The 26,741-nt window shown below is 49.4% G+C and overlaps 1 protein-coding gene across 1 annotated transcript in view; it reads left to right on the top strand.

Moving 5' to 3' along the window:
- Nucleotides 1-22,972, top strand: part of LOC132590779 (protein ENTREP2-like) — a gene marked incomplete at both ends in the record, with an annotated part of 35,631 nt that extends 12,659 nt beyond the window's left edge. Inside the window, one exon of the mRNA XM_060263700.1 lies at nucleotides 22,865-22,972. Coding sequence (XP_060119683.1) covers nucleotides 22,865-22,972 — 108 coding nt within the window. The remainder of the gene's footprint in view (nucleotides 1-22,864) is intronic.
- Nucleotides 22,973-26,741: the final 3,769 nt, after the last annotated feature.

The raw sequence follows: 26,741 nt of genomic DNA on the forward strand, positions 1-26,741 counted from the left end.
CAGGAGTTGACCTTGAAAGGGCCAGTTTGGTGTAGTGGTTAAGTGTGCGGTCTCTTATCTGGGAGAACCAGGTTTGATCCCCCACTCCTCCACTTGCAGCTGCTGGAATGGCCTTGGGTCAGCCATAACTCTGGCAGAGTTGCCTTTGAAAGGGCGGCTTCCGTCGGAGCTCTCTCAGCCCCACCCACCTCGCAGGGTGTCTGTTGTGGGGGGGAAGGAGATAAAGGAGATTGCAAGCAGCACTGAGACTCTGATTCAGAGAGAAGGGCGGGGTATAAATCATGATTAACATCTGGAATTCCCTGCCACAGAAGGTGGCGGCTACAAGCATAGCCAGCTTCAAGAGAGGGTTAGATAAAAATATGGAGCAGAGGTCCATCAGTGGCTATTAGCCACAGTGTGTATATATATGTATGTATATATATATAAATTTTTGGCCACTGTGTAATGCAGTGTTGGACTGGATGGGCCATTGGCCTGATCCAACATGGCTTCTCTTATGTTCTTCTGTGACACAGAGTGTTGGACTGGATGGGCCATTGGCCTGATCCAACATGGCTTCTCTTATGTTCTTCTGTGACACAGAGTGTTGGACTGGAGGGGCCATTGGCCTGATCCAACATGGCTTCTCTTATGTTCTTCTGTGACACAGAGTGTTGGACTGGAGGGGCCATTGGCCTGATCCAACAGGGCTTCTCTTTTGTTCTTATGTGACACAGAGTGTTGGACTGGAGGGGCCATTGGCCTGATCCAACATGGCTTCTCTTATGTTCTTCTGTGACACAGAGTGTTGGACTGGAGGGGCCATTGGCCTAATCCAACATGGCTTCTCTTATGTTCTTCTGTGACACAGAGTGTTGGACTGGAGGGGCCATTGGCCTGATCCAACAGGGCTTCTCTTTTGTTCTTATGTGACACAGAGTGTTGGACTGGAGGGGCCACTGGCCTGATCCAACATGGCTTCTCTTTTGTTCTTATGTGACACAGAGTGTTGGACTGGATGGGCCATTGGCCTGATCCAACATGGCTTCTCTTATGTTCTTAATTCTTCGTCTTCTTCGATCCGCCTCTGTTTGTCTGATCTAACGTGGATAACTCAGGCTAGCCTAATCTCGTGGGATCTTCAAAGCTAAACAGGTTTGGCTTTGGTTAGTGCTTGGATGGGAGAGCACCAAGGAAGCCCAGGGTTGCTCTGCAGAGACAGGCAACGGGAAACCACCTTGAAAGGGCAGCTTCTGTCAGAACTCTCTCAGCCCCACCCACCTCACAGGGTGTCTGTTGTGGGGGAAGGAGATAAAGGAGATTGCAAGCAGCACTGAGACTCTGATTCAGAGAGAAGGCAGATATTTTAAAAATGAAATCAAACAAGTTAGACAGGGCAGCATCTTGGGATGTGCTCCAGAATCTTCAGCACTGAAGTCCAAGGGATAATTCTTTAGTGGGTGACGCTAAACGTTTTTGAACATCACGGGAAACACTTATGGTTTGGGGCACCATCTGTGGGAATTTTGTCCGGTCCACGCCCCTTGGAAACAGGGACTTTCCTGGATCTCCCATTCATTTCAGTGGGGCTGAGGGGGGAGAGAACCCCTAACTGGAAGGTACCCCCTTATCTTCTTTCCTTGTTGCTCCCAAAAAAATTTAGTATGGCTAATTATAGGGAAAATAAATGAAATTGCATTTCCATGCAGCTCGAAGGTTTAGTTAAAAATAATATATATATACATTTTTATTATGTAAAAAACCTCCCTAAATGTTAACTTTTCTAATTCCTCAGAGACCTTCTTGTATCATTAAGCGGTGAACTAAAATGTGTTCCCCCTCCTTTTCGGGTTAAAAAAGGGCTTTATTAAAAGGAAAAGAGTCCCTTGAGGAACTGTAACAGCGCTGCATCAAAATTATATTATGGAATAACTCCAGATCTTCCTAGATATTAAGCAAAAAGAAATGCTTTAATTTGGCTCCTTTGGTATTTCTCCCGCTGTTAATGCTCCGAAATGATTTCAGTTTGGGATTGCTCCAAGCCAGAAATAGCCAGTTGGCCCTCTTTGGCCCGAAGCTGAACCCTCTAATTTTATTTTATTTATTTGCATCCTTCTCCTCTCCTATTTTCCCCTCACAACAACCCTGGGAGGTAGGTTAGACATATGGGAACATATGACCGGTCCAAGGTCACTCAGTGAATTTCTGTGGCATGAGTCAGGATTTGCACCTGGGTCTTCCGTCTATGAGTCCAGCACTTTTAACCAGTAAACCCACTGGCTCTTTATCCGGAAGATCTTCCCAGGTTTCAGTCGGTGCTACGCCTCACAAAAAGTTTCACTCTTAAGGGCAAGCAAAACCTGGTGTCGAGTTGTGAGAAATAGTATTTTCTTTGTGGATACAGTGATCCAGCTAGGCCTGAGGACCCATGATCTGGTGGATCTGTTTTGTTAGCAGTGGCGTTTGCTTCTGTTGCAAACCTCCTCCCTTTGTTTGTTTGTTTAGTGCATGATTCTATTTTGTAGTAATTGACATGATGTGACTTACCTACATACCTGAGAGCCCCACAAACATTTATTTATCAGAACATCTGGAATGGACTTGGGTTAGCCATCACTCTTGCAAGAGCTGACCTTGAAAGGGCAGATTCTGGGAGAGCTCTCTCAGCCCCACCCACCTCACAAGGGTGTCTATTGTGGGGGAAGAAGAGAAAGGGGTTGATTCCCCACTTCTCCACTTGCAGCTGCTGGAATTGCCTTGGGTCAGCCATAGCTATCCCAGGAGTTGTCCTTGAAAGGGCAGCTGCTGTAAGTGTTCTCTCAGCCCCACCCACCTCACAGGGTGTCTGTTGTGGGGGAAGAAGAGAAAGGAGGTTGTAAGCCGCTCTGACTCTTGACTCAGAGAGAAGGGCGGGGTATAAATCTACAGTCTTCTTCTTCCACTGGCCCTGTTGCAGAACTAAATAAGACTTCTGGGAAAGCATTTCAGGATAACTATCAGTTGAGCCTCGAACTTAGGAGAGAGAGTGTGCATGTGCCCCACCCAAGGTAGTTTCTTGGGCTACCAACCTCCAGGGGGCACCTGGAGACCTGCTATTACACTTGATCTCCAGACAACCAAGGTCAGTTCCCCTGGAGATAATGGCTGCCTTGCCTGGGGGGGGGGGGACTCTGTGGCATCAGACCCTGCCCTTCCCAAACCCCACCCTCCCCAGACTCCACCCCCTCAAATCTCCAGATATTTCCCACCCCAGAGCTGGCGGCCCTTATAGTTTCAGAGGATATCTGTGTTGGTGTGCAGTCAAAGAGCTAGTCCGCTTGCTGCTTAGAGACCAAGAAGAATTTTGGAGTATGAGCTCCAAATCCTTGAAAATCTTGTTGGTCTATAAGGTGCTGCTGGATTTGAATCCAGCTCCTGTTGGATATTGTAACTCTGCATGCCAGGGGATCTAGAGGGAAAGAGTTGAGGGAATTGCCTTTCTCAGGGAGACTTGGTGATTGGCCCCACCCTTTCATCAGTTAGAAGAAGAAGACTGCAGATTTATACCCCGCCCTTCTTTCTGAATCAGAGACTCAGAGTGTCATGGGTGCTGGGGACCCTGCAGAAGAAGCTGAGCCTGCAGAAGAAACTGGGCCCCTGCCACCTGCACCAGTGCCCCTGCCTCCTGCTGGAGAAGATCCAAGCCCCCCTGCCTCGCCCTCTCGGGTGGCTCGTGTGCGTGACCGCCTCCGTCAGGACCTCAGGGATGGGAGGAGGGCGGCACGCTCACGAGCAAGGCGCTCCCTGAGCCCTGAGTTTTGAAAGGATTCTGGCCCTTTTAGGAGTGAGGATGCTTGAGTCTCAGCAGGATCCTGGCTGCCTCTCTGAGCCAGCAATCAGCCCAAATGGGCAACAGACAGCAGAGGGCTATATAGGTGTGGGCTTTGGGAGGAGGCTTTGTGGAAGCAACTAGTCACTTACCTGACGTTCGGCTTTTGACTTTGGCTTCTGGGCCCCCTGACTTTGGCTTTGACTCCTGGACCCCCTGACTTCGGCTTCTGAACCTCTGACCTGCGATACCTGGACTGTGATTTGGTTTTTGCGCCTTGGACCCTCTTTGCTCACCGGCTACAGACCTTGGACTGTCCCTGGACTTTGCCTGACCCGGCCCCAGCCCGTGACACAGAGTGCTTTACAATCTCCTTTATCTTCCTCCCCCACAACAGACACCCTGTGAGGTGGGTGGGGCTGAGAGAACTCTTACAGCAGCTGCCCTTTCAAGGACAACTCCTGGGATAGCTATGGCTGACCCAAGGCCATTCCAGCAGCTACAAGTGGAGGAGTGGGGAATCAACCCCGGTTCTCTCAGATAAGAGTCTGAGCACTTAACCACGACACCAAACTGGCTCTCTAGATGCTGAGCCTCTTTGGCCATTGCTTGCCTTCTGTTTTCATCTTAGAGAGGATCTCTCTTTGTATGTTGCTTATATAGGACTTCTCTTTGGCCTGTGGTTGTCTTCTGCTTCATCTTATGTGGGACTTCTCTCTTCTTCTTCTCTCTTATCCAGGCTTGGAGCTGTAATGTTAACCCTTTTTGGAAGTTAATCTGTTCACAATAATGCCTCCACATGAATGGGTCACATAAGATGTGCTTCTGTTTTTGCAAGTAAAATTTCTGTCCCTTGTGACCACTGGAGTCAGGTCGTCTTTGTACTTTGTTGGAACAGCGTTTTCACCTTAACCGGGAAATCAGGGATGCTGCAAAAAAGCTTCCAAGGTGAACGAAAATGTTTTTACGTTTCACCCCGAGATACAACCTCAGCTACCTTTAGACTGCCAAAGTCAGTACTATTTGCATCAAAACCTTTCAAGTTTTGAAGCACCAAAATTGTTTGAACTGTTTGTTGTTTAATTTGCTTTAACTGTCAATTTTTAGAACGGATGAATTGTTTAAAGGGTTATTTATTGTTCTGATTGCTTTATTGCTGTGAGCCACCCTGAACCTGCTTCGGCAGGGAGGGCGGGATATAAATCCAATAAATAAATACAGAAGAATAAACAAGAACTCCGCTTCCGAGAGAGTCCCTTACTGAGTAGCTGTTGGAACTCAGGCTCCCTTTGGGTGGCTGCTTCTTTCAGCCCCAACCAGAGGGACCGTCTTCATTTAAAATCTTGATTCTTTTTTTTTTAAAAAAGCACAGCCATCCTTGAGTTTCCCACGTAAAAAGGAGTATGCGGAGAGCAATTTCATGGGTGAAAAGGCTTTATTGTTCATTATCTTTCCTTCCCCCGGTTTTTGTGGGCACATAAGCAATGGCGCGCTGTAATTGAAGTCAATCAAGGGTAAAAGAAGTCTTCTTTTACTGCGTCGTTGAGCCAGGCAGGCCTTGGAACCTTCGTCCGCAATGATGTTGGGGGGTTGCGTTTGGGGGATAGATTACAAGGATGTCAATCAGCGTCGGGCACCCACTAATTTTGCCCTTTCCATGTTTGCCGAACGAGCCTCCCAAAGTTCAAGGTAATTGGAAACGGCTTTTGGAGAAGAGCAGCGAATCTCATTTCTCTGCAGGGAGCCAATCTGTTATGCATGGAAATCTGGCGCAGTGTCTTCCTGTTGAGTCGATAGTGTTTCAGTGGAGTCAGCCATGTTGGTATCGCTATAGAGGAAAGGAAAGGTCCCCTGTGCAAGCACCAGTCGTTTCTGACTCTGGGGTGACGTTGCTTTCACAACGTCTTCACGGCAGACTTTTGACGGGGTGGTTTGCCTTTGCCTTCCCCACTCATCTACGTTTTCCCCCCACCAAGCTGGGGACTCATTTGACCGACCTCGGAAGGATGGAAGGCTGAGTCGACCTCGGGCCGGCTACCTGAAAACCCAGCTTCCGCCGGGCATCGAACTCAGGTCATGAGCAGAGAGTTCAAATCACAGTACTGCAGTACTGCTGCTTTACCACTCTGCGCCACGGGGCCGCTATCGCTATAGAACTCAAGAGCTTAATGTTGAGTCGCTTAGAGTGTACTGCACTCTAACCATGGATGGGTTAGTGCGAATTGTCAGTTCTAGAGGTAAAGTAGTACAATGGCGTGTAGCGCTTACAGCAGAGATCTGTCCAGCCATAGTGCAGGAAACAAGAGAGTCAGTTTGGTGTTGTGGTTAAGATCAACGGACTCTCACCCGGAGAACCGAGTTTGATTCCCCATTCCTTCTCCACATGCAGCCAGCTGGGTGAACTTGAGTCAATCACAGTTCCCATAGAGCTTCCATTGGTATGTTCGCCATCAGGGCCTGTTTTTGTAGCGGGAACTCCTTTGCATATTAGGCCACACCTCACTGATGTAGCCAATTGTCCTGGAGCTTCCAGGGCTCTTCGTACAGGGCCTACTGCAAGCTCCCGGAGGATTGGCTACATCCGGGAGGGTGTGGCCTAATATGCAAAGGAGCTCCTGCTACCCAAAAAGCCCTGCTCACAGTATCCATTTCCCTGCTGTCGTCAAAGCTACCTGGGGGAGGAGGGAGAAAGCTAAAGGACGTAACCGCTAGAGGAAGTGGAGTGTCGTAAGCACCTTCACAGCTCCTCATCCTGCATGCTCATCCATAAACTGAATGGGACAAGGGAGCACAGCAGAATGTTTTCACTCTGGAAGCCAACGTGATGAAGCCCAGGGGATAAAAATGGGATCGAGCGTCGCAAGGCAGACTGCGTTCTGGAATGCTTTTGATAGAGAAAGGCCCCCTTCTTGGATTGGTAGCGGTGCAGTTCTCCGCCCCCCCCCCGCCCCCACAAAACAATTGGGCAGATTTACATCTCTCTTGCTTTGTTATTTACATTGTAAGCTGCCTTGAGGTCCTATAAGAGAGGAAGGCAGCTCACGTTTGAAATAATAAATTAAAAAAAGAATGATAGACCAGCCTGAGCGAGAAATCAGTGTCATAGGGCAGGGTAGCTCTCCAGATGTTTTTTTTGCCTACAACTTTCATCAGCCCCAGCCATTGGCCATGCTGGCTGGGGCTGATGGGAGTTGTAGGCGAAAAAACATCTGGAGAGCTACCGTTGGCCACCCCGGCCATAGGATAAGCAGCAAGGACACTGCATGTAGATTTCTATTTATTTTTATTAATACATGTAGATTTCTATTTATTAGTTTTAATTTTATGTTAGTTTCCTCCCCCCCCCCCTTCCCCCATTTCAGATACTCTGAACCATCCTGTTTTCTTTGAACCCAGGCCAGCGTGACATCCCACCCCACACCCCACACCCCCCACCCCGGTCTCTTCTGCACTTATTTCTAGCAATTCTCTCTAACGCAGGACATCCCCTGAATTCCTCCGGTGACACTCCTCGATCCCTTTTGCAGGGTCATTTGCTCAGCAGAGGTTTTCCCAGCCCTGTTGTGCATTCCCCCCCCCCCTCCAGGCTGACAATCAAACCTTGTTGTCTTGGAATCAGCAACTCCTCTGGCTAGAGTTCGGAGGAAAATGGCACAGCGGCAATGAGAATTCCTCGCCTGTGCGGTTCAGCAGTCAGGCTGCAGCCTGTTTTGGAGTTGCTCTGCTGGGGAAGCAGGAAACGGGAGGGCGGAAGCATGGATGCTGTGCTTTGCAGCTGCAGTGTAGCTGGGCATCATTTTGTGGGAAAAGAGGTGCCAGAGCTCATCAGCATAACCCCTAGGCACCTGCCACACGCCCCTGACATCACCGGAAGGTGCGCTAACTTACATCAGCTCAACCTCTCCCTTTAAATGCTTCTTGGATTAGAATGGTCATAATAAAACCTTACTCCGATCCAGTGGTGCAGAGTAATAAAACCTTACTCCCATGACGCAGAGGGTTGAAACTGCAGTACAGCCGTCCTAAGCTCTGCTCACGACCCGAGTTCGATCCCTGGCGGAAGCTGGGTTTTCAGGTAGCCGGCTCGAGGTTGACTCAGCCTTCCATCCTTCCGAGGTTGGTACAGAGTGTTAAAGCTGCAGTACTGCAGTCCTAAGCTCTGCTCACGACCTGAGTTCGATCCCCGGCGGAAGCTGGGTTTTTCAGGTAGCCGGCTCGAGGTTGACTCAGCCTTCCATCCTTCCGAGGTTGGTACAGAGTGTTAAAGCTGCAGTACTGCAGTCCTAAGCTCTGCTCACGACCTGAGTTCGATCCCCGGCGGAAGCCGGGTTTTTCAGGTAGCCGGCTCGAGGTTGACTCAGCCTTCCGTTCTTCTGAGGTCGATAAAAGGAGCACACAGCTTGCTGGGGGGGGGGGGAAGCGTAGATGACCGGGGAAGGCAATGGTGGCAAAACCACCCCGTCAAAAGTCTGCCGTGAAAACGTTGTGAAAGCAACGTCACCCCAGAGTCGGAAACGACTGGTGCTTGCACAGGGGACTGTTCTTTTTCCCCATCCAGTGTTCCCTCTAAGCTGAGTGAGTGTGAGCTAGGTTTGTCGCCTCCAGCTCATACGTTTTTGTCCTTAGCTCAGGAAAAAATGGCCCAAAGCGAACTAATTTATGCAGTAGCTCACAACTTTAATGCCGGTAGCTCATGAAGTAGAATTTTGCCTCACAAGACTCCACAGTGTAGAGAGAATATTGCCCCTGGCCATAACTTGGATGGGAGATTTAGGGTTGCAGAGGCAAGCAATGGCAAACCGCCTTGTCTGGAAAGTCCTACGGGGTGCTGTTAGGTCCACCACCACGGTTTTGCTGAGGGGATTGAAATAACTTGAGGCAGTCTTCTATTCAGCTCCCCGGTGAGCCCCCTCTAACAGCCTCCCGCCTGTCTCCTAATATCCCCTCAATGCAGAAATGTCAATCATCGCTTTGAGTTACATATTAGAAACCAGGGGTGGAATTCTAGCAGGAGCTCCTTTGCCTATTAGGCCACACACCCCTGATGTAGCCAATCCTCCGAGAGCTTTCAAAAAAGAGCCTTGTAAGCTCTTGGAGGATTGGCTACATCAGGGAGTGTGGCCTAATATGCAAAGGAGCTCCTACTAGAATTCCACCTCTGTTAGAAACACAGATTCCAAGTGGGAGAAGTTTGCGTTCGTAGAACAGAGATCTGGGGAAGAAGACGTCAGTTTGGTGTAGTGGTTAAATGCGTGGACTCTTATCTGGGAGAACCGGGTTTGATTCCGCACTCCTCCACTTGCACCTGCTAGAATGGCCTTGGGTTAGCCATAGCTCTGGCAAAGGTTGTCCTTGAAAGGGCAGCTGCTATTAGAGCCCTCTCAGCCCCACCCACCTCACAGGGTGTCTGTTGTGGGGGGAGAAGATATAGGAGATTGTCTGATTCAGAGAGAATTGTCTGATTCAGAGAGAAGGGTAGGGTATAAATCTGCAATTCTTCTTCCTCCACTTGCAGCTGCTGCAATGGCCTTGGATTAGCCATAGCTCTCGCAAAAGTTGTCCTTGAAAGGGCACCTGCTGTGAGAGCCCTCTCAGCCCCACCTATCTCACAGGGTGTCTGTTGTGGAGGGAGAAGATATGGGAGATTGTAAGCCGCTCGGAGTCTCTGATTCAAAGAGAAGGGCAGGGCATAAATCTGCAATTCTTCTTTTTCTTCTATAAGACTCACCTTTGGATAGGAGCGTGTTTCTTTAATATTTACGAAATGGCACCTGAGTTAATTTTCCACCCTACCCCACCATCCAGGGCTTGCTAGAATTGTGTTGTCAGAAGAATCTGATTGTTTGCAGATCATTGTAATTTCCCAAGATTATAGAGAATGCTCATCTATGGAAACTCTAAAAGGAGTTCCTTTGAAGAGAAGTAAACATGTTTCGAATGAGCAGGTTCTCAGACTGTATGCAAGATGCTTGAAGAAGCCACGAGGGGTGTGCGTTTCTCTTTTCTATTCTTAAAAAATCTCAGGGGTCAAGTTTTAAGGGTTGTGAAAGAACGGCGCCTGCAGTATTAAGCCGTCATTGTGCCGAAGAGACATTGTTACGGTGCAATCGGATTTAGGCGAACGATAGGCGGGACTCGCCGTGCGAAAAACACGACTTCTGCCCGTTTAGATTTTCCAAGAGCGCAAAAGACGTCTTTGGGATATTTTTCTTATTATTGTTATCGCTTGCCGAGGCCTCTCGCTGAAGCGTTTAACCTCTCTGAGCTGCTGCTGGATAATTTTAGCTTCTTTTTATAGGTTTCGGTTTGGAGGGCGACTCTGCGGCACCCGAGATACGCGGGCAGGGGCTCTCGGCAGAGGCTGATGCCGCCGTTTGGAAAACTCTGTCAAATTGCATTTTCATAACGAAGGCAAAGAATAGAAGGGGGAAAACGAGAGGTGCCATCGTGCTGTTGTTCTTGTTGTTGTTAGAAGTACTAACTGGTAGGTGTTGGCGGCTGTTAAAACAGCTTCAGAACCTCCTCTAGGGCAGGGGTGTCAAACTCATTTGTTATGCGGGCCGGATCTGATATAAATGAGGCCTTGTCGGGCCGGGCCGCGTTGGGCCGGGCCATATGTGTACCTATTTTATATGGCAGAGATTTAAACTTTATAAAGGATACTGACAAACACAAAGACCTTTTTAAAAAAAGCTTAAAGCATGCTTAAAACATTAGCACTCGTGGGTCATAAAGGTGCTTTCTTCGTATTTCTCCCATGGGATCCAGGGAACTGGTCAAAGGAAGCTCTGGCTCTTTCCTTCCTTCCCCAGGAGGGGGAGGAGCCTCAGCCAATAGAAGGAAGACAGGCTGGGCTCTGCTGCTCTGCTGTGCGATTGTAATAACCTGGCAATGCAAGCTCTTCCTTCCCTCCCTTCTTCCCCAAGGGAGGAGCCTCAGCCAGTGGAGAAAATAGAGGCTTTGCTCTGTAGCTCCTGCGCAATTGAGCAAGCCTGGCAAAGCAAGCTGTGACGTAGAAGGAAGCAAGAGAGAAGGGAGAAGGAAGCAGATGACAGCCAGTTGCTCGGGGGCCTGATAGGAGCCCTCCGGGGACCTGATTCGGCCCCCACGCCAGATGTTTGGCACCCCTGCTCTAGATCCTGGTCTCTTGTGAGCAATGTTCCCTCTAAGCTGTGGAGTCTTGTGAGCAAATATTCGACTGTGTGAGCTCCTGGCATTAAAGTTGTGAGCCTGCCATTTGGCTACTGCATAAAATCTATTTGCTCTGGGGCCGTCTTTCCTGAGCTAAGATAAAAACGTGAGAGCCGGAGGCTAAAAAACTGTGAGCTAGCTCACACCAACTCACCTTAGTGGGAACACTGCTTGTGGCCAGTGTTCCCTCTAAGCTGAGTTGGTGTGAGCTAGCTCACAGTTTTTAAAGCTCTGGCCCACACGTTTTTGCCTTAGCTCACAAAAAATGGCCCCAGAGCAAACAGATTTACGCAGGAGCTCACGATTTTAATGCCAGTCGTTCACAAAGTAGAATTTCTGCTCACAAGACTCTGCAGCATAGAAGGAACATTGCTTGTGACCCCAAGCTCCTTCCTAACAGGGTTGCCAGTTCCGGGTTGAGAAATTCCTGGAGATTTGGGGGCGGCTCTGACATTAAGCAGCTGCTCTCCAGGATCTCAGGCGGAGGTCTTTCCCATCACCTCCTATCCGATCCTTTTAACTGGAGATGCCGGGGACTGAACCTGGGACCTTCTGCAGGCCAAGCAGAGGCTCTGCCACTGAGCCACAGACTTCTCAGCTTGAGGTCTGGGGAAGAGGGCAAATTCAGCATCGGAGTGCCTTTTGGTGGTTGAATTTCTCTTACCTCCATGGCCATGTTAGTTTGCCAGTTAGCACTGGAGGAAAGGTTGTAAGAACCCAGGGCAGTGTGTTTTCTTTTGCTCTTTGGGACGTTTGGCAATAAGACCCTTTCTTCGTCTTAGGGAGTTCTTAATTTTTAAAGCTCCCCAATGGTTTCCCGTAATTTTATCAGCTAGATCCGCTAAGCCCATGATGGGCTCCCAACCGGGAAGAGGCCAGTTGTGTTTTCCTAACAGCCAGCGTGATATTTGGCTTACAGCTTTTTAAAGAGTTTATTTTATTTACGTGATTTAAAAAAACAACAACTCCGTAACGCAGAGGAAGGCTTTGTGGCAAAGCACAGGTGACGATTTTAGCTTCTGCTCCTAAGTCTATTATATTGTTTATTTAGATTTTTATCCCGCCCTCTCCGCATGCAGACTCAGGGCGGCTAACAGTCAATCTAAAAACCATTTTAAGGTTACAATTCAAAACAATAAAATAACAATTAAAATACATTTCATGGTCCTGCTCAGAACCTCAGTATAGGCGGGATCATGACTTTCTTTCTTCTGACAGCGATCCTATAGTAATCGTAATTCCTCATAGAATCCTAGGATCATCGAGTTGGAAGGGACCTCCAGGGTCATCTAGTCCAACCCCCCTGCACAATGCAGGAGACTCACAAATACCTTCCCTTAAAATCACAGTATCTTCATTGCAGTCAGGTGGCCATCTAGCCTCTGTTGAAAAACCTCCAAGGAAGGAGAGCCCACCACCTCCCGAGGAGGAAGCTGGTTCCACTGAGGAACCACTCTAATGGTCAGGAACTTCTTCCTAATGTTGAGCCGGAAACTCTTTTGATTTAATTTCAACCCATTGGTTCTGGTCCTACTTTCTGAGGCCATAGAAAACAATTCCACACCATCCTCTAGAGGACAGCCCTTCAAGATGATGCTCCTATCACTTCTCAGCTGCCTCCTCTCCAGGCTAAACATGCCCTTCCTAATGTTTAGTGGAATCATAGAATCATAGAGCTGGAAGGGACCTCCAGGGTCATCTGGTCCAACTCCCTGCACAATGCAGGAAACTCACAAACACCCCCCCACACACACACTAAATTCAGAGGATCTTCATTGCTGTCAGGTGGCCATCCAGCCTCTGTCTAGAAACCTCCAAGGAAGGAGAGCCCACCACCTCCCGAGTGATGTCGCTCAGCAGTGTGGGCTGGCAGTCTTCTCCCATTTAGAAATCTCCCATGTAGAAATAATTCTGTTTTACAGGCCCTGTGGAATTGGGAGAGATCCCGCAGGGTCCTTATGGCCTCTGGGAGGGCGTTCCACATTGTTGGTGCTGCCACTGAGAAGGCCCTGGCCCATGTGGAGCACAGTCTGGCCTCCCTTGGTCCGGGGACAGATAGTAGATTTAACGTTTATTATTTATCTACCACAAGGGTTCCCAGTTCCGGGTTGGGGAGGACCTGGAGATTCTGAGGGTGGAGCCTAGGGGGGCAGGGTTTTTGGGGGGAGGGGCTTCAGTGGGCAATCCTACCAGCGAGCCTGCCTTCCAAAGCAGCCATTTTCGTCAGGGGAACTGATCTTGGTCACCTGGAGAACAGTTGCAATCTCTCTCTCTCTCTTGGCTTGACTTCGCGAACGAAGATTTAAGAAGGGTGCAGTAGTCCACGTCTGCTGCAGGCTCGCTGGTGGCTGACAAGACCAATGCGGAACAGGCAGATCCGGCCACAGTGGCTGCAGGGAAAAGTCTTCTTTGGTGCCCCTCTATTTCGATGGCCGGTGGAAAGTTCGCCATACAGAGCAATCTTGGGAAGGTGGTGGTTTTCCATCCTGGAAATATGCCCTGCCCAGCGCAGCTGCGTCTTCAACAGCAGTGCCTCGATGCTGGTAACCTCTGCCCGCTTGAGGACTTCAGTGTTGGTCACAAAGTCACTCCAGTGGATGTTGAGGATGGTGCAAAGGCAGCGCTGATGAAAGCGCTCGAGGAGTCGCAGGTGATGACGGTATAAAACCCACGATTCGGAGCCGTAGACGAGGGTTGTCATCACAACCGCTTTGTAAACATTGATCTTTGTGCCTTTTTTCAGATGCTTGTTGCTCCACACTCTTTTGTGCAGTCGGCCAAATGCACGGTTTGCCTTTGCCAGCCTGTTGTCGATCTCCTTGTCGATCTTGGCATCTGAGTTGCAATAATGGGAGGAGAACTGCTGCCCGTGCCAGGAGATTTCCCACCCTATTGATATACAGATTAGAGCAGGGGTGTCGAACTCATTTGTTATGAGGGCCGGATCTGATATAAAAGAGGCTTTATTGGGCCGGGCCATGTCAGGCCAGGCTATATGTACACCTATTTAAGATTAGGGAGCAAAGATACAAACTTTATAAAGGACACGGACGAACACAATTCAATATTTAAAAAAAACAACAACCTTAAAACATGCTTAAAACATTAGCACTCGTTGGTCTTAAAGGTGCTTTCTTTGTATTTCTCTTATGGGATCCAGGGAACTGGGCAAAGGAAGCTCTGGCTCTTTCCTTCCTTCCCCAGGAGGGGGAGGAGCCTCAGCCAATGGAAGGAAGAGAGACTTGGCTCCATAGCTCTGCTGTGTGATTGAGCCTAAAAAAACAAGCTGTGCCTCCCCCCCACAAGGGAGGAGCCTCAGCCAATGGAGAAAATAGAGGCTTTGCTCTGTAGCTCCTGTGCAGTTGAGCAAGCCTGGCCAAGCAAGCTGTGATGCAGAAGGAAGCAAGAGAGGGGGAGAAGGAAGCAGATGACAGCCAATTGCTCGGGGGCCTGATAGGAGCCCTCCGAGGGCCTGATTTGGTCTCTGGTCTGCACGTTTGACAACTCTGGGTTAGAGAGTTCAAATTTTTCTCAGCAGACTTTTCTTTTTGCTTCGTTCTGTGCAGAGCACCCTTGCTTAGAAGGTGCGCAGTATGCCTTCTAAAACAAACAAAAAAATAAATAACTTGGGCTGGTATGCTTAAACGAAGCTAGCTTTGTCTCTTGTGTCTCTGAGGAAAACAAATGCCTGAACTTGATTCGGAGTGCTTGAAAAATAGACAGATGTTAATTAAAATCTGTTGGAAGAGGGGAGGGAGAGAGAGAGAGGGAGAGAGAGAGAGGGGTTATTTATGGCTTTAATTTCCCAAACATTTCTTGTGCCTCTTAACTTTAGTGACGGCTCTGTTTAATTAGGTGCCGCAGCCATTAAAATAGAGCAGGGGTGATCCTCTCTGTGCGAAGTGCGGCACCGATATCTCCACTATCTAGCCCACACCATTCTGAGCCCCCTTTTTAATAATTACATTTCCAGTGTGCGCGCTCTAAAACAAATGGTGAAATTGGGAAACATAAAACGGGGGGCCCAGGAATGAAGCGCTTTTTCAGTAGCTGAGGCTTGAAAGTCAGCCTCGTCCTTTAAAGTGGAGATACTGGGGATTGAACCTGGGACTTTCCACGTGACAAGCTCTACCCACTGAGCCACGGCCTCTCCCTGTAATGCAAAATCAGCATTCTTCCACCTGAGGCGGGTGAGGCAGCTGGCCCCTTTCCTAGAGCGTCGGGACCTAGCAATGGTGATCCACGCGACGGTCACCTCAAGATTGGACTACTGTAACGCTCTCTACATGGGGCTGCCTCTGTACCGGACCCGGGAGCTGCAGCTAGTGCAGAACGCGGCGGCCAGGCTGTTACTTGGTCTCCCAAGATGGGAACATATACGGCCGGGGCTGCGCGGACTGCACTGGCTGCCAATCGTATACCGGATCCAGTACAAAGTGCTGGTCATAACCTTTAAAGCCCTATATGGCCAAGGACCGACCTACCTGAGGGACCGTCTCTCCCCATATGAGCCCCAGAGAGCACTGAGGTCAGTGGGGAAAAGCAGACTGAATATCCCTGGGCCAAAAGAAGTTAAACTTCAAAGCACCCGCACTCGGGCCTTTTCCGTTGCGGCCCCACAACTCTGGAACCAACTCCCAGAGGAGGTGCGGGCCCTGCGGAACTTAGACCAGTTCCGCAGGGCCTGCAAGACCGCCCTCTTCAAACAGGCGTTCACCAATAACTGAATTAATGTTTACCGCCAGATTAATAACGTTTACCGCCAGTGTTAATTTAGGAATGTTTTAATTAATTATTGACTATTGACTGGTTTTAATGTGAATTTTAATGTGAATTTAATGTTTTTATTATTGTATTGTTTACTTGAAATGCTGTTAGCCGCCCTGAGCCTGCTTCAGCGGGGGAGGGCGGGATATAAATAAAATTTTACATTACATTACATTACAAATGAAGCTGCCATATACCAAGAAGAAGGCCAGAGGTTTATACCCCGCCCTTCTCTCTGAATCAGAGTCTCAGAGTGGCTGACAATCTCCTTTATCTTCTTCCCCCACTACAGACACCCTGTGAGGCAGGTGGGGCTGAGAGAGCTCTGACAGAAGCTGCCTTTTCAAGGACAGCTCTGACAGAGCTACAGCTGACCCAAGGCCATTGCAGCAGCTGCAAGTCGATGTGTGGGGAATCACACCCGGTTCTCCCAGATAAGAGTCCGCACACTTGACCACTATACCTAACATATGAACATATGAAGCTGCCTTATACTGAATCAGACCCTCGGTCCATTAAAGTCAGTATTGTCTACTTAACCTGGCAGCGGCTTTCCAGGGTCTCAAGCTGAGGTTTTTCCACATCTACTCGCCTGGATCGTGTTTAGTTGGAGATGCCAGGGACTGAACCTGGGACCTTCTGCTTACCAAGCAGATGCTGTTATCGCTGAGCCCACAGCCCCATTCATGGCTCTCCAGGGTCTCAAGCTGAGGTTATTCACGCCTATTTGCCTGGGCCCTTTTGAGTTGGAGATGCCAGGGATTGAACCTGGGACCTTCTGCTTACCAAGCAGATGCTCTACCACTGAGCCACCATCCCTCCCTATAATCAGAACCTTGGTCCATCACAGCCAGTCTTGTTTACTCAGACTGGCAGCTGCTCTCCAGGGTCTCAAGCAGAGGTCTTCCTCTTCACTTCCTACCTGATCCTTTCAACTGAAGATGCTGGGGATTGAACCTGGGACCTTCTGCATCCCAAGCAAATGCTCTGCTACAGAGCCATCACGCCTCCCTTAAGACTGTGCAGATCTTTTCCCTTCTTCCTTGTGTTTCTGAAGAGCTGCCTTGCCTTGAAGCTTGGTCAGCCGAGCTTTCCCTTGTCTCTAAAGGAGGGAGTTGCAGACCTGCATCCACCCACTCTCTGGACCTTCCTTCCTGCTCTCTTGCAGCCTCCTAATTGATCTGTTACTCCTCCGTGTTGTTTGAGAAGGCAGCAAGGCCGGCCCAGGCTGCTGTCAACCGGCAGGGACCCACTGACACATTTTTCTGGACTCAGCCTGCTTCCTGGAAGTTGGCAACTTTCCACCAGCAGACGCCAGCTGTTCAGAGACATGCGTAAGCCCGAAAGAGACGCATGAGCTTTCTGTTTTTCTGCATTAGCTGGCTGCAACCCCGTGGTCGTATAGTCAAAGCGATGGTATTCTCAGTAGTAATGTATGGCTATGAGAGCTGGACCATAAGGAAGGCCGAGCGCAGAAGAATAGATGCTTTTGAGCTGTGATGCTGGAGAAGACTCTTGGACTGCAAGAAGATCCAGTCAGTCAGTCCTAAGGGAAATTAACCCAGACTGTTCCCTGGAAGCTCAGATGCTGAAGCTGAAGCTCAAATACTTTGGCCACCAAGTGAGAAGGGAGCCCTCACTGGGGAAGACCCTGATGCTGGGAAAGACAGAAGGCAAAAGAAGAAGGGGACGGCAAAAAAGGAGATGTCTGGACAGCGTTACTGATGTGACTAAAATGAATCTGAGCAGACTTCGGAGGACGGTGGAAGACCGGAGGGCCTGGCGTGACTTGGTCCAGGGGGTCACAAAGAGTCGGACTCAGCTGGGCGACTGAACAGCAACAACCCCATAGAGGTTGTCGGCATAGGGTTGCCAAATCCAATTCAAGAAATATCTGGGGACTTTGGGGGTGGAGCCAGGAGACTTTGGGGTGGGGTCAGGAGAAATTGCGGGCGGAGCCAGGAGCAAGGGTGTGACAAGCATAATTGAACTCCAAAGGGAGTTCTGGCCATCACATTTCAAGGGACCACACTCCTTTTCAATGCCTTCCTTCCATAGGAAATAACGAAGGACAGGGACACCTTTTTGGGGGGCTCATAGAATTGGACCCCCTGGTCCAATCTTTTTGAAACTTGGAGGGCATTTTGGGGAGAGGGCGTGAATGCTATATGTCAAATTTGGTGCCTCTAGCTAAAAGAACAGCCCCCCCACCAGAGCCCCAGATACCCGCGGATCAATTCTTCATTATTTTCTATGGGAATAAGTCTCCGTAGGAAATAATGGAGTGCTCAGCAGACATTCTGATGACCCTGAAGCAGGGGGAGGGCCTCCAAACCGGGGGATCCCCTGCCCCTACCTGGGGATTGGCAACCCTACGTCGGCAGTTGGAAGGAATGGGAACGGAGGCTGTCTTTTAGACAAAGACATTCTACCCCTCTCCTCCATTCTTGCTGCTGCCCGGTATTGGTTAGCGTAACGTTTTCCTCTATTCCCTGTGGATTTTCCTTGCACCCCATTGCTTTGCTTGCTTGTTTGTGTTGTAAGTGTGAGTGAGGTCGGAACCGTAAGATCCCAGAAAGAGTCACCGGTTTGCCCGCAGGTGCAATATGTAGAAGGGCAAGGCAGTAGAAACCCCTTTCCCATTTGCAGCGTCATGGTGTCCTCCCGGCCTGGAAGGAAAGGATTGCGCAGACGCGGTTGGGGGGGGGAGGGCTGTGTGCGCGCAGAGGGCCGCCAGCCAGTTAATGCAGTTTTAGTTGATTAACCATCTGCTCGTCAACCAATTAGTGGATTGATTAAATTTAAATACATTAGCACCTTAATGGAATCATGATATCGGTGCCTTTTGGAGATAAGGAGCGAAGGGTTCGATAACGGTGCTGGAACTGTTTGTTTGTTTTTTTCCCAGAAGCGCTTGGGTGAAGCACTCGGAAAGTCAGCTTCACATTTGGGGACGACAGCTTGGCACCTTAGAAAAACCTGGTGGCTGTGGTGGTTCGGGGTGCTTTTGCCCAGCTTCAGCTGGTACATCAGCAGCCTCTGTTCCTAGATCTAAGCCACAGTGATCTGTGCCTTAGTTCCGTCTCAGCTGGACTACTGCAGTGCATCCTACTTGGGACTACTCTTGAAGACTGTACGGAATCTTCAGCAAGTGCAGAATTCTGCAGCTAGAATGCTGGTTGGGACCAGCAACAAGGAGCATGCAGCCCTGGTAGTGCAGCAATTACACCGGTTTTCAAACCTGCTCCCCAACCCAAATTGAGGTGTTGTTTCTGAAATGAAAAGCCCTATGTGACTTGGGACTGGGGTATCTGAAGGACTGTCTTCTCCAATGTGTTCATGTCCCTGGAATTAAAATGGCAGGGATAGACCCTTCGGACTGTCTCGCCAATCAAAGAAGCCCGCCTGGTGAAAACACGAGACAGGGCTTTTTTGGTGGCTGCCCCACAATCATGGAACAACCTCCCCTAGGAGGTGTGCCTGACCCCCTCACTGTCAACCTTCAGGAGGCAGGTGGACTGGATATTAATATTTTAGTTTTTATTAATTGGCAGTCCTAATTGAGATTTTAAATTGTGGTCATTTGGGTGGGTTTTTTTTAAAAAAGAAAAAGAAAAATACTGCTTGTTTTATTTATGTTGTAAGCCGCCTTGAGTTCCACAAAGGAGAAAGGTGGCTAACAAAAATGTTGTAAACAAATCAATTTAATTTAATTTAATTTTTAGATTTATAGCCCGCCCTATCCTGCAAGCGGGCTCAGGGCGGCTTACAACAATAAAACAACAGAGTTAAAATAATATCATAAAATAGACATTACAAAGCAAGAGCAGCACAGTAAACAATCTTGTGGGCACAGGCGGTAAATGGCATGCGGCTGATGGCTGACAGCACAGCATCACACCATGGGAGAAGCGATGACTTTCAGACGACGCCTGCTGGATTAATGAAAAGCCTGGTGGAAGAGCTCCATCTTACAGGCCCTGCGAAACCTTGATCAGTCCCGCAGGGCCCAGATCTCCAGTGGGAGCTCATTCCACCAGGTAGGGTCCCAGACCGAAAAGGCCCTGGCCCTCGTTGAAGCCAGTCGGGCATCCTTAGGACAAGGGACTATGAGGAGGTGTTGAGCAGCAGACCTCAGAGCCGGGTGCGGTGGGGGGTGTTCATATGGGGAGAGGTGGTCCTGAAGATAAGCAAGCCCCTGGCCATAATAAATACATAATGTTCAGAAAAGGGAACAGGAAGTGCTGTTGGCCCCAGAGAGTTCCCAACACGTGCATTTAACAAGGACCCAGCATGTTCCAAAGCAGTCAGCCTCTGAATTCCAGTAGAAGAAGGCAACATCAGCAGAAGGCCTGAACCTCTATGCTTTGTTGTTGGACCTACAGAAGAACTGGTTTTGGCCACTGTGTGACACAGAGTGTTGGACTGGATGGGCCACTGGCCTGATCCAACAGGGCTTCTGTTATGTTCTTATGTGACGCAGAGTGTTGGACTGGAGGGGCCACTGGCCTGATCCAACAGGGCTTCTCTTATGTTCTTATGTGACACAGAGTGTTGGACTGGAGGGGCCATTGGCCTGATCCAACAGGGCTTCTCTTATGTTCTTCTGTGACGCAGAGTGTTGGACTGGATGGGCCACTGGCCTGATCCAACATGGCTTCTCTTATGTTCTTATGTGACACAGAGTGTTGGACTGGATGGGCCACTGGCCTGGTCCAACATGGCTTCTCTTATGTTCTTATGTGACGCAGAGTGTTGGACTGGAGGGGCCACTGGCCTGATCCAACAGGGCTTCTCTTATGTTCTTATGTGACACAGAGTGTTGGACTGGAGGGGCCATTGGCCTGATCCAACAGGGCTTCTCTTATGTTCTTCTGTGACGCAGAGTGTTGGACTGGATGGGCCACTGGCCTGATCCAACAGGGCTTCCCTTATGTTCTTATGTGACACAGAGTGTTGGACTGGATGGGCCATTGGCCTGATCCAACATGGCTTCTCTTATGTTCTTATGTGACACAGAGTGTTGGACTGGATGGGCCATTGGCCCGATACAACAGGGCTTCTCTTGTGTTCTTATGTGACACAGAGTGTTGAACTGGATGGGCCATTGACCTGATCCAATATGGCTTCTCTTATGTTCTTATGAGACACAGAGTGTTGGACTGGATGGACCATTGGCCTGATTCAACATGGTTTCTCTTATGTTCTTATGTGACACAGTGTTGGACTGGATAGGCCATTGGCCTGATTCAACATGGCTTCTCTTATGTTCTTATGAGACACAGAGTGTTGGACTGGAGGGGCCATTGGCCTGATTCAACATGGCTTCTCTTATGTTCTTATGAGACACAGAGTGTTGGACTGGATGGGCCATTGGCCTGATACAACAGGGCTTCTCTTGTGTTCTTATGTGACACAGAGTGTTGGACTGGATGGGCCATTGGCCTGATCCAACAGGGCTTCTCTTATGTTCTTATGTGACACGGAGTGTTGGACTGGATGGGCCACTGGCCTGATCCAACAGGGCTTCTCTGATGTTCTTATGTGACACAGAGTGCTGGACTGGAGGGGCCACTGGCCTGATCCAACAGAGCTTCTCTTATGTTCTTATGTGACACAGAGTGTTGGACTGGAGGGGCCATTGGCATGATCCAACATGGCTTCTCTTATGTTCTTATGTGACACAGAGTGTTGGACTGGATGGGCCACTGGCCTGATCCAACAGGGCTTCTCTTATGTTCTTATGTGACACGGAGTGTTGGACTGGATGGGCCACTGGCCTGATCCAACATGGCTTCTCTTATGTCTGGGGCAGTGATGCTCTATATTCTTGGTGCTTGGGGGGCAACAGTGGGAGGGCTTCTGAATTTCTAGCCCTGCTAGTGGACCTCCTGAGGGACCCTGGGGTTTGGCCACTGTGTGACACAGAGTGTTGGACTGGCTGGGCCGTTGGCCTAATCCAACATGGCTTCTCTGATGTTCTTATGTGACACAGAGTGTTGGACTGGCTGGGCCGTTGGCCTAATCCAACATGGCTTCTCTGATGTTCTTATGTGACACAGAGTGTTGGACTGGCTGGACCATTGGCATAATCCAACATGGCTTCTCTGATGTTCTTATGTGACACAGAGTGTTGGACTGGCTGGGCCATTGGCCTGATCCAACATGGCTTCTCTGATGTTCTTATGTGACACAGAGTGTTGGACTGGAGGGGCCGTTGGCCTAATCCAACATGGCTTCTCTGATGTTCTTATGTGACACAGAGTGTTGGACTGGCTGGGCCGTTGGCCTAATCCAACATGGCGTCTCTGATGTTCTTATGATCCAGTGGGGCTCTTATGTTACCAGAATCTGGGCCATGAATCTTATCTTAACATAAAACTCTGCAGTCTGCGCACTGTGAGAGAAGCTGAGCATTGGACACATTCTTTGGCTGTGAGAGTTCAGCCTTGCTGGCTGCCGTCTGGACCCCCTATCCACACTTGCTTCATTTACTAATCTTTGATGAAGAGCCAGTTTGGTGTAGTGGTTAAGTGTGGGGACTCTTATCTGGGAGAACCGGGTTTGATTCCCCACTCCTCCATTTGAAGCTGCTGGAATGGCCTTGGGTCAGCTATAGCTCTCGCAGAGTTGTCCTTGAAAGGGCAGCTTCCTTGAGAACTCTCTCAGCCCTGCCCACCTCACAGGGTGTTTGTTGTGGGGGGAGTAGATATAGGCATATGTAAGCCGCTCTGAGCTCTGATTCAGAGAGAAGGGTAGGGTATAAATCTGCAGTCGTCTTCTTCTTCATAGACAGATTCTCCAGTGTTGCTTGAAGAAACTTTCAGAATCGTATAAAAGGTGCATTTCATATTTGAGGCACAGGAAGGGGGAGGTGATCTAATTCTCCCCCACCCCACAGTGAACCTTTGTGTATTTATATCTGCAGCCAGAGTTGAAAAAGGGGTTGTGCTGGGGGGGGGATGGGAGGGGTCTAATAGAGACCCACATCAAGGAGATAACCGCTCGACAGCCTTTAGTACTCGATCAGCCGAAAAGTCTTTGTCCCCTTGGTCTGTTTGGCTGTGATAAGCAGTGACGTTTTGACTCCTGTCTCTCCCTTTTCCCTCTGCCTAGGACCTGTTGTTTACTGTGTGCGCCCTCAATATCCTCTCCACGATTGTCTGCGCTCTGGCCACCGCCATGTGCTGCATGCAAATGGTCTCCTCGGATGTGCTGCAAATGGTGAGTGCGTGACCGTGAGTGTCCGTAATTAGGCGCTCGCCTCCTTTTGCCTCTGTGGGTGGGGCAATGAATACGGGCGGGGGGGGGGGCTCCAGTCTTGGTCTCCGTTTCTATGGCTCGATCTGGGAAATGTGGGAAGGGACAGCTGCTCTACTAGCATCCCTGATGCTGCCACCTAGGGTTACCAATCTCTGGGGGAGCCCTGGAGGTCTCCTAGAATGACAGCTGATCTCCAGACGGCAGAAATCAGTTTCCCTTGGAGAAAATAATCAACACAACTGGAGCCGGTGTATTGAGTAAGCAATATAAGAAAACCACTGGAAGCACTGTAAACCCCACGTAAACCGTGTGTGAGCATATTTAGTGCAAAACTCATGGGCATTTGCTGAAATTGCTGAGCAGTCGGGTTAAAACGGATAAAAGGAAGTCCTTCTTCACCCAAAGGGTGATTAACATGTGGAATTCACTGCCGCAGGAGGTGGTGGCGTCTACAAGCATAGCCAGCTTCAAGAGGGGGTTAGATAAAAATATGGAGCAGAGGTCCATCAGTGGCTATTAGCCACAGTGTGTATATATATATGTGTATATATATAATTTTTTTTGGCCACTGTGTGACACAGAGTGTTGGACCGGATGGGCCATTGGCCTGATCCAACATGGCTTCTCTTATGTTCTTAAAACTGAAAAGAACAAGAAGTCCAGAACACTGAGTATACGATATATGAAATGTCCCCACAAAGTCTTTCCACAGCCTGATAAATGGCTTCTTCAAGTAAGCACAGAGGTGGGTGAAAACTTTTCAACTCCGCGTTCCAACTCCAGAGGGTGCGGAGAAAGTAAGGAACCGCTTATTGCAGGACTCCTCGTGATTTTGATAGTAAGCACTTCATCAGACGAGGAATCCGGCACTGTGAGCAAAGCCATACAGAGCTGAGCAGAGCCTGGTAGGCAGTGGCTCAGAATGCAACATGGTATTCTGAGCTACCAGCTATGTACGGCTCTGCTCAGCTCTCTAGGGCTTTGCTCCCTGTGCTGGATTCCTCGTCTGATGAAGTGGGCTTAAGAACGCACGAAAGCTGACCTTCTCAATAAAAACAGGTTGGTCTTAAAGATGAAACTTGACTCCTGCTTTGTTCAGCTGCTTCAGACCAACACGGCTGCCCGCTTGGATCTATCTTCAAACCGAAAAGATTGTAGCAATCAGGCCCAGGGCCTTTGAGGTTTTTGAGAATAACAGTACACTTCGACCGAGAGTTTGGCATGCCCTGGCCATCCAGTGAAAAGAGCTTTTTTTAATGTCAGTAGACAGATCGACAAGATCTTCCTTCTCATTCAACTTCTCCTGCGGGTTCAGCAATGAACATCAAGATGACCAATAAGTCTAGGTCAGGAAACCTTGCTGTAAGGACGGGGAGAGCGGCCCCCTTTTTTGCGGATCCCGATGACAAGAAGTACGCTTAGTCGAGCAGGGCAACGGCGCTGAGCAGACATGAATGTATAAGGCAGTTTCACCCCGGCATCCTTTTATGGAAGTTAAAACCACATTTCATAAGAAACAAGGAGCAAAAGAAAAAAAATTAAATATAGGCAACAGAGTCCAGTTTGGTGTAGTGGTTAAGTGTGCGGACTCTTCTCTGGGAGAACCGGATTTGATTCCCCACTCCTCCACTTGCACCTGCTAGCATGGCCTTGGGTCAGCCATAGCTCTGCCAGAGCTGCTGTGAGAGCCCTCTCCAGCCCCACCCACCTCACAGGGTGTCTGTTGTGGGGCAGGAAGGGAAAGGAGATTGTGAGCCGCTCTGAGACTCTCCAGAGTGGAGGGCAGGATATAAATCCAATATCTTCATCTACCTCACAGGGTGTCTGTTGTGGGGGAGGAAGGGAAAGGAGATTGTGAGCTGCTCTGAGACTCTTCGGAGTGGAGGGAGGGATATAAATCCAATATCTTCATCTACCTCACAGGGTGTCTGTTGTGGGGGAGGAAGAGAAAGGAGATTGTGAGCTGCTCTGAGACTCTTCGGAGTGGAGGGAGGGATATAAATCCAATATCTTCATCTACCTCACAGGGTGTCTGTTGTGGGGGAGGAAGGTAAAGGAGATTGTGAGCTGCTCTGAGACTCTTCGGAGTGGAGGGCGGGATATAAATCCAATATCTTCATCTACCTCACAAGGTGTCTGTTGTGGGGGAGGAAGGGAAAGGAGATTGTGAGCCGCTCTGAGACTCTTCGGAGTGGAGGGTGGGATATAAATGCAATATCTTCATCTACCTCACAGGGTGTGTGTTGTGGGGGAGGAAAGGAAAGGAGATTGTGAGCCGCTCTGAGACTCTTCGGAGTGGAGGGCGGGATATAAATCCAATATCTTCATCTACCTCACAGGGTGTCTGTTGTGGGGGGGGGAGGGAAAGGAGATTGTGAGCCGCTCTGAGACTCTCCGGAGTGGAGGGCGGGATAAAAATCCAATATCTTCTTCTACCTCACAGTGTCTGTTGTGGGGGAGGAAGGGAAAGGAGATTGTGAGCCACTCTGAGACTCTTCGGAGTGGAGGGCGGGATATAAATCCAATATCTTAATCTACCTCACAGGGTGTCTGTTGTGGGGGAGGAAGAGAAAGGAGATTATGAGCCGCTGAGACTCTTCGGAGTGGAGGGCGGGATATAAATGCAATATCTTCATCTACCTCACAGGGTGTCTGTTGTGGGGGAGGAAGGGAAAGGAAATTGTGAGCTGCTCTGAGACTCTTCGGAGTGGAGGGCGGGATATAAATCCAATATCTTCATCTACCTCACAAGGTGTCTGTTGTGGGGGAGGAAGGGAAAGGAGATTGTGAGCCGCTCTGAGACTCTTCGGAGTGGAGGGTGGGATATAAATGCAATATCTTCATCTACCTCACAGGGTGTGTGTTGTGGGGGAGGAAGGGAAAGGAGATTGTGAGCCGCTCTGAGACTCTTCGGAGTGGAGGGCGGGATATAAATCCAATATCTTCATCTACCTCACAGGGTGTCTGTTGTGGGGGAGGAGGGGAAAGGAGATTGTGAGCCACTGAGACTCTTCAGAGTGGAGGGCGGGATATAAATCCAATATCTTCATCTATCTCACAGGGTGTCTGTTGTGGGGGAGGAAGGGAAAGGAGTTTGTGAGCTGCTCTGAGACTCTTCGGAGTGGAGGGCGGGATATAAATCCAATATCTTCATCTACCTCACAGGGTGTCTGTTGTGGGGGGGGGAAGGGAAAGGAGATTGTGAGCCGCTCTGAGACTCTCCGGAGTGGAGGGCGGGATATAAATCCAATATCTTCTTCTACCTCACAGTGTCTGTTGTGGGGGAGGAAGGGAAAGGAGATTGTGAGCCACTCTGAGACTCTTCGGAGTGGAGGGCGGGATATAAATCCAATATCTTCATCTACCTCACAGGGTGTCTGTTGTGGGGGAAGAAGGTAAAGGAGATTGTGAGCCCCTCTGAGACTCTTCGGAGTGGAGGGCAGGATATAAATCCAATATCATCTTCTTCTTCTTCCCTCATGGACAGTGTCTTTTTCCACCAGCACATCCTTCTGTTCCCTAGCAACCCAGAGCTCCCACGGATTCTGTTTCCCGAGTTTTCTGAGTCTTTATGACTTGCAGGCTCACTCCATCCCAACTGGGCCGATTCTTTTTCTTTTCCCCTCCCTCCCCCCCTTCTAAAAAGAAAATCCTTAAATCTTCTGCGGTGCTTCGCATGTAACCCAGGGCTGGTCGTTTCAGGACCCTACCCAGCGGGAGACGCAAACCG

The sequence above is a fragment of the Heteronotia binoei genome, unplaced genomic scaffold (assembly GCF_032191835.1).
Source record: "Heteronotia binoei isolate CCM8104 ecotype False Entrance Well unplaced genomic scaffold, APGP_CSIRO_Hbin_v1 ptg000721l, whole genome shotgun sequence".
NCBI lineage: Eukaryota > Metazoa > Chordata > Lepidosauria > Squamata > Gekkonidae > Heteronotia > Heteronotia binoei.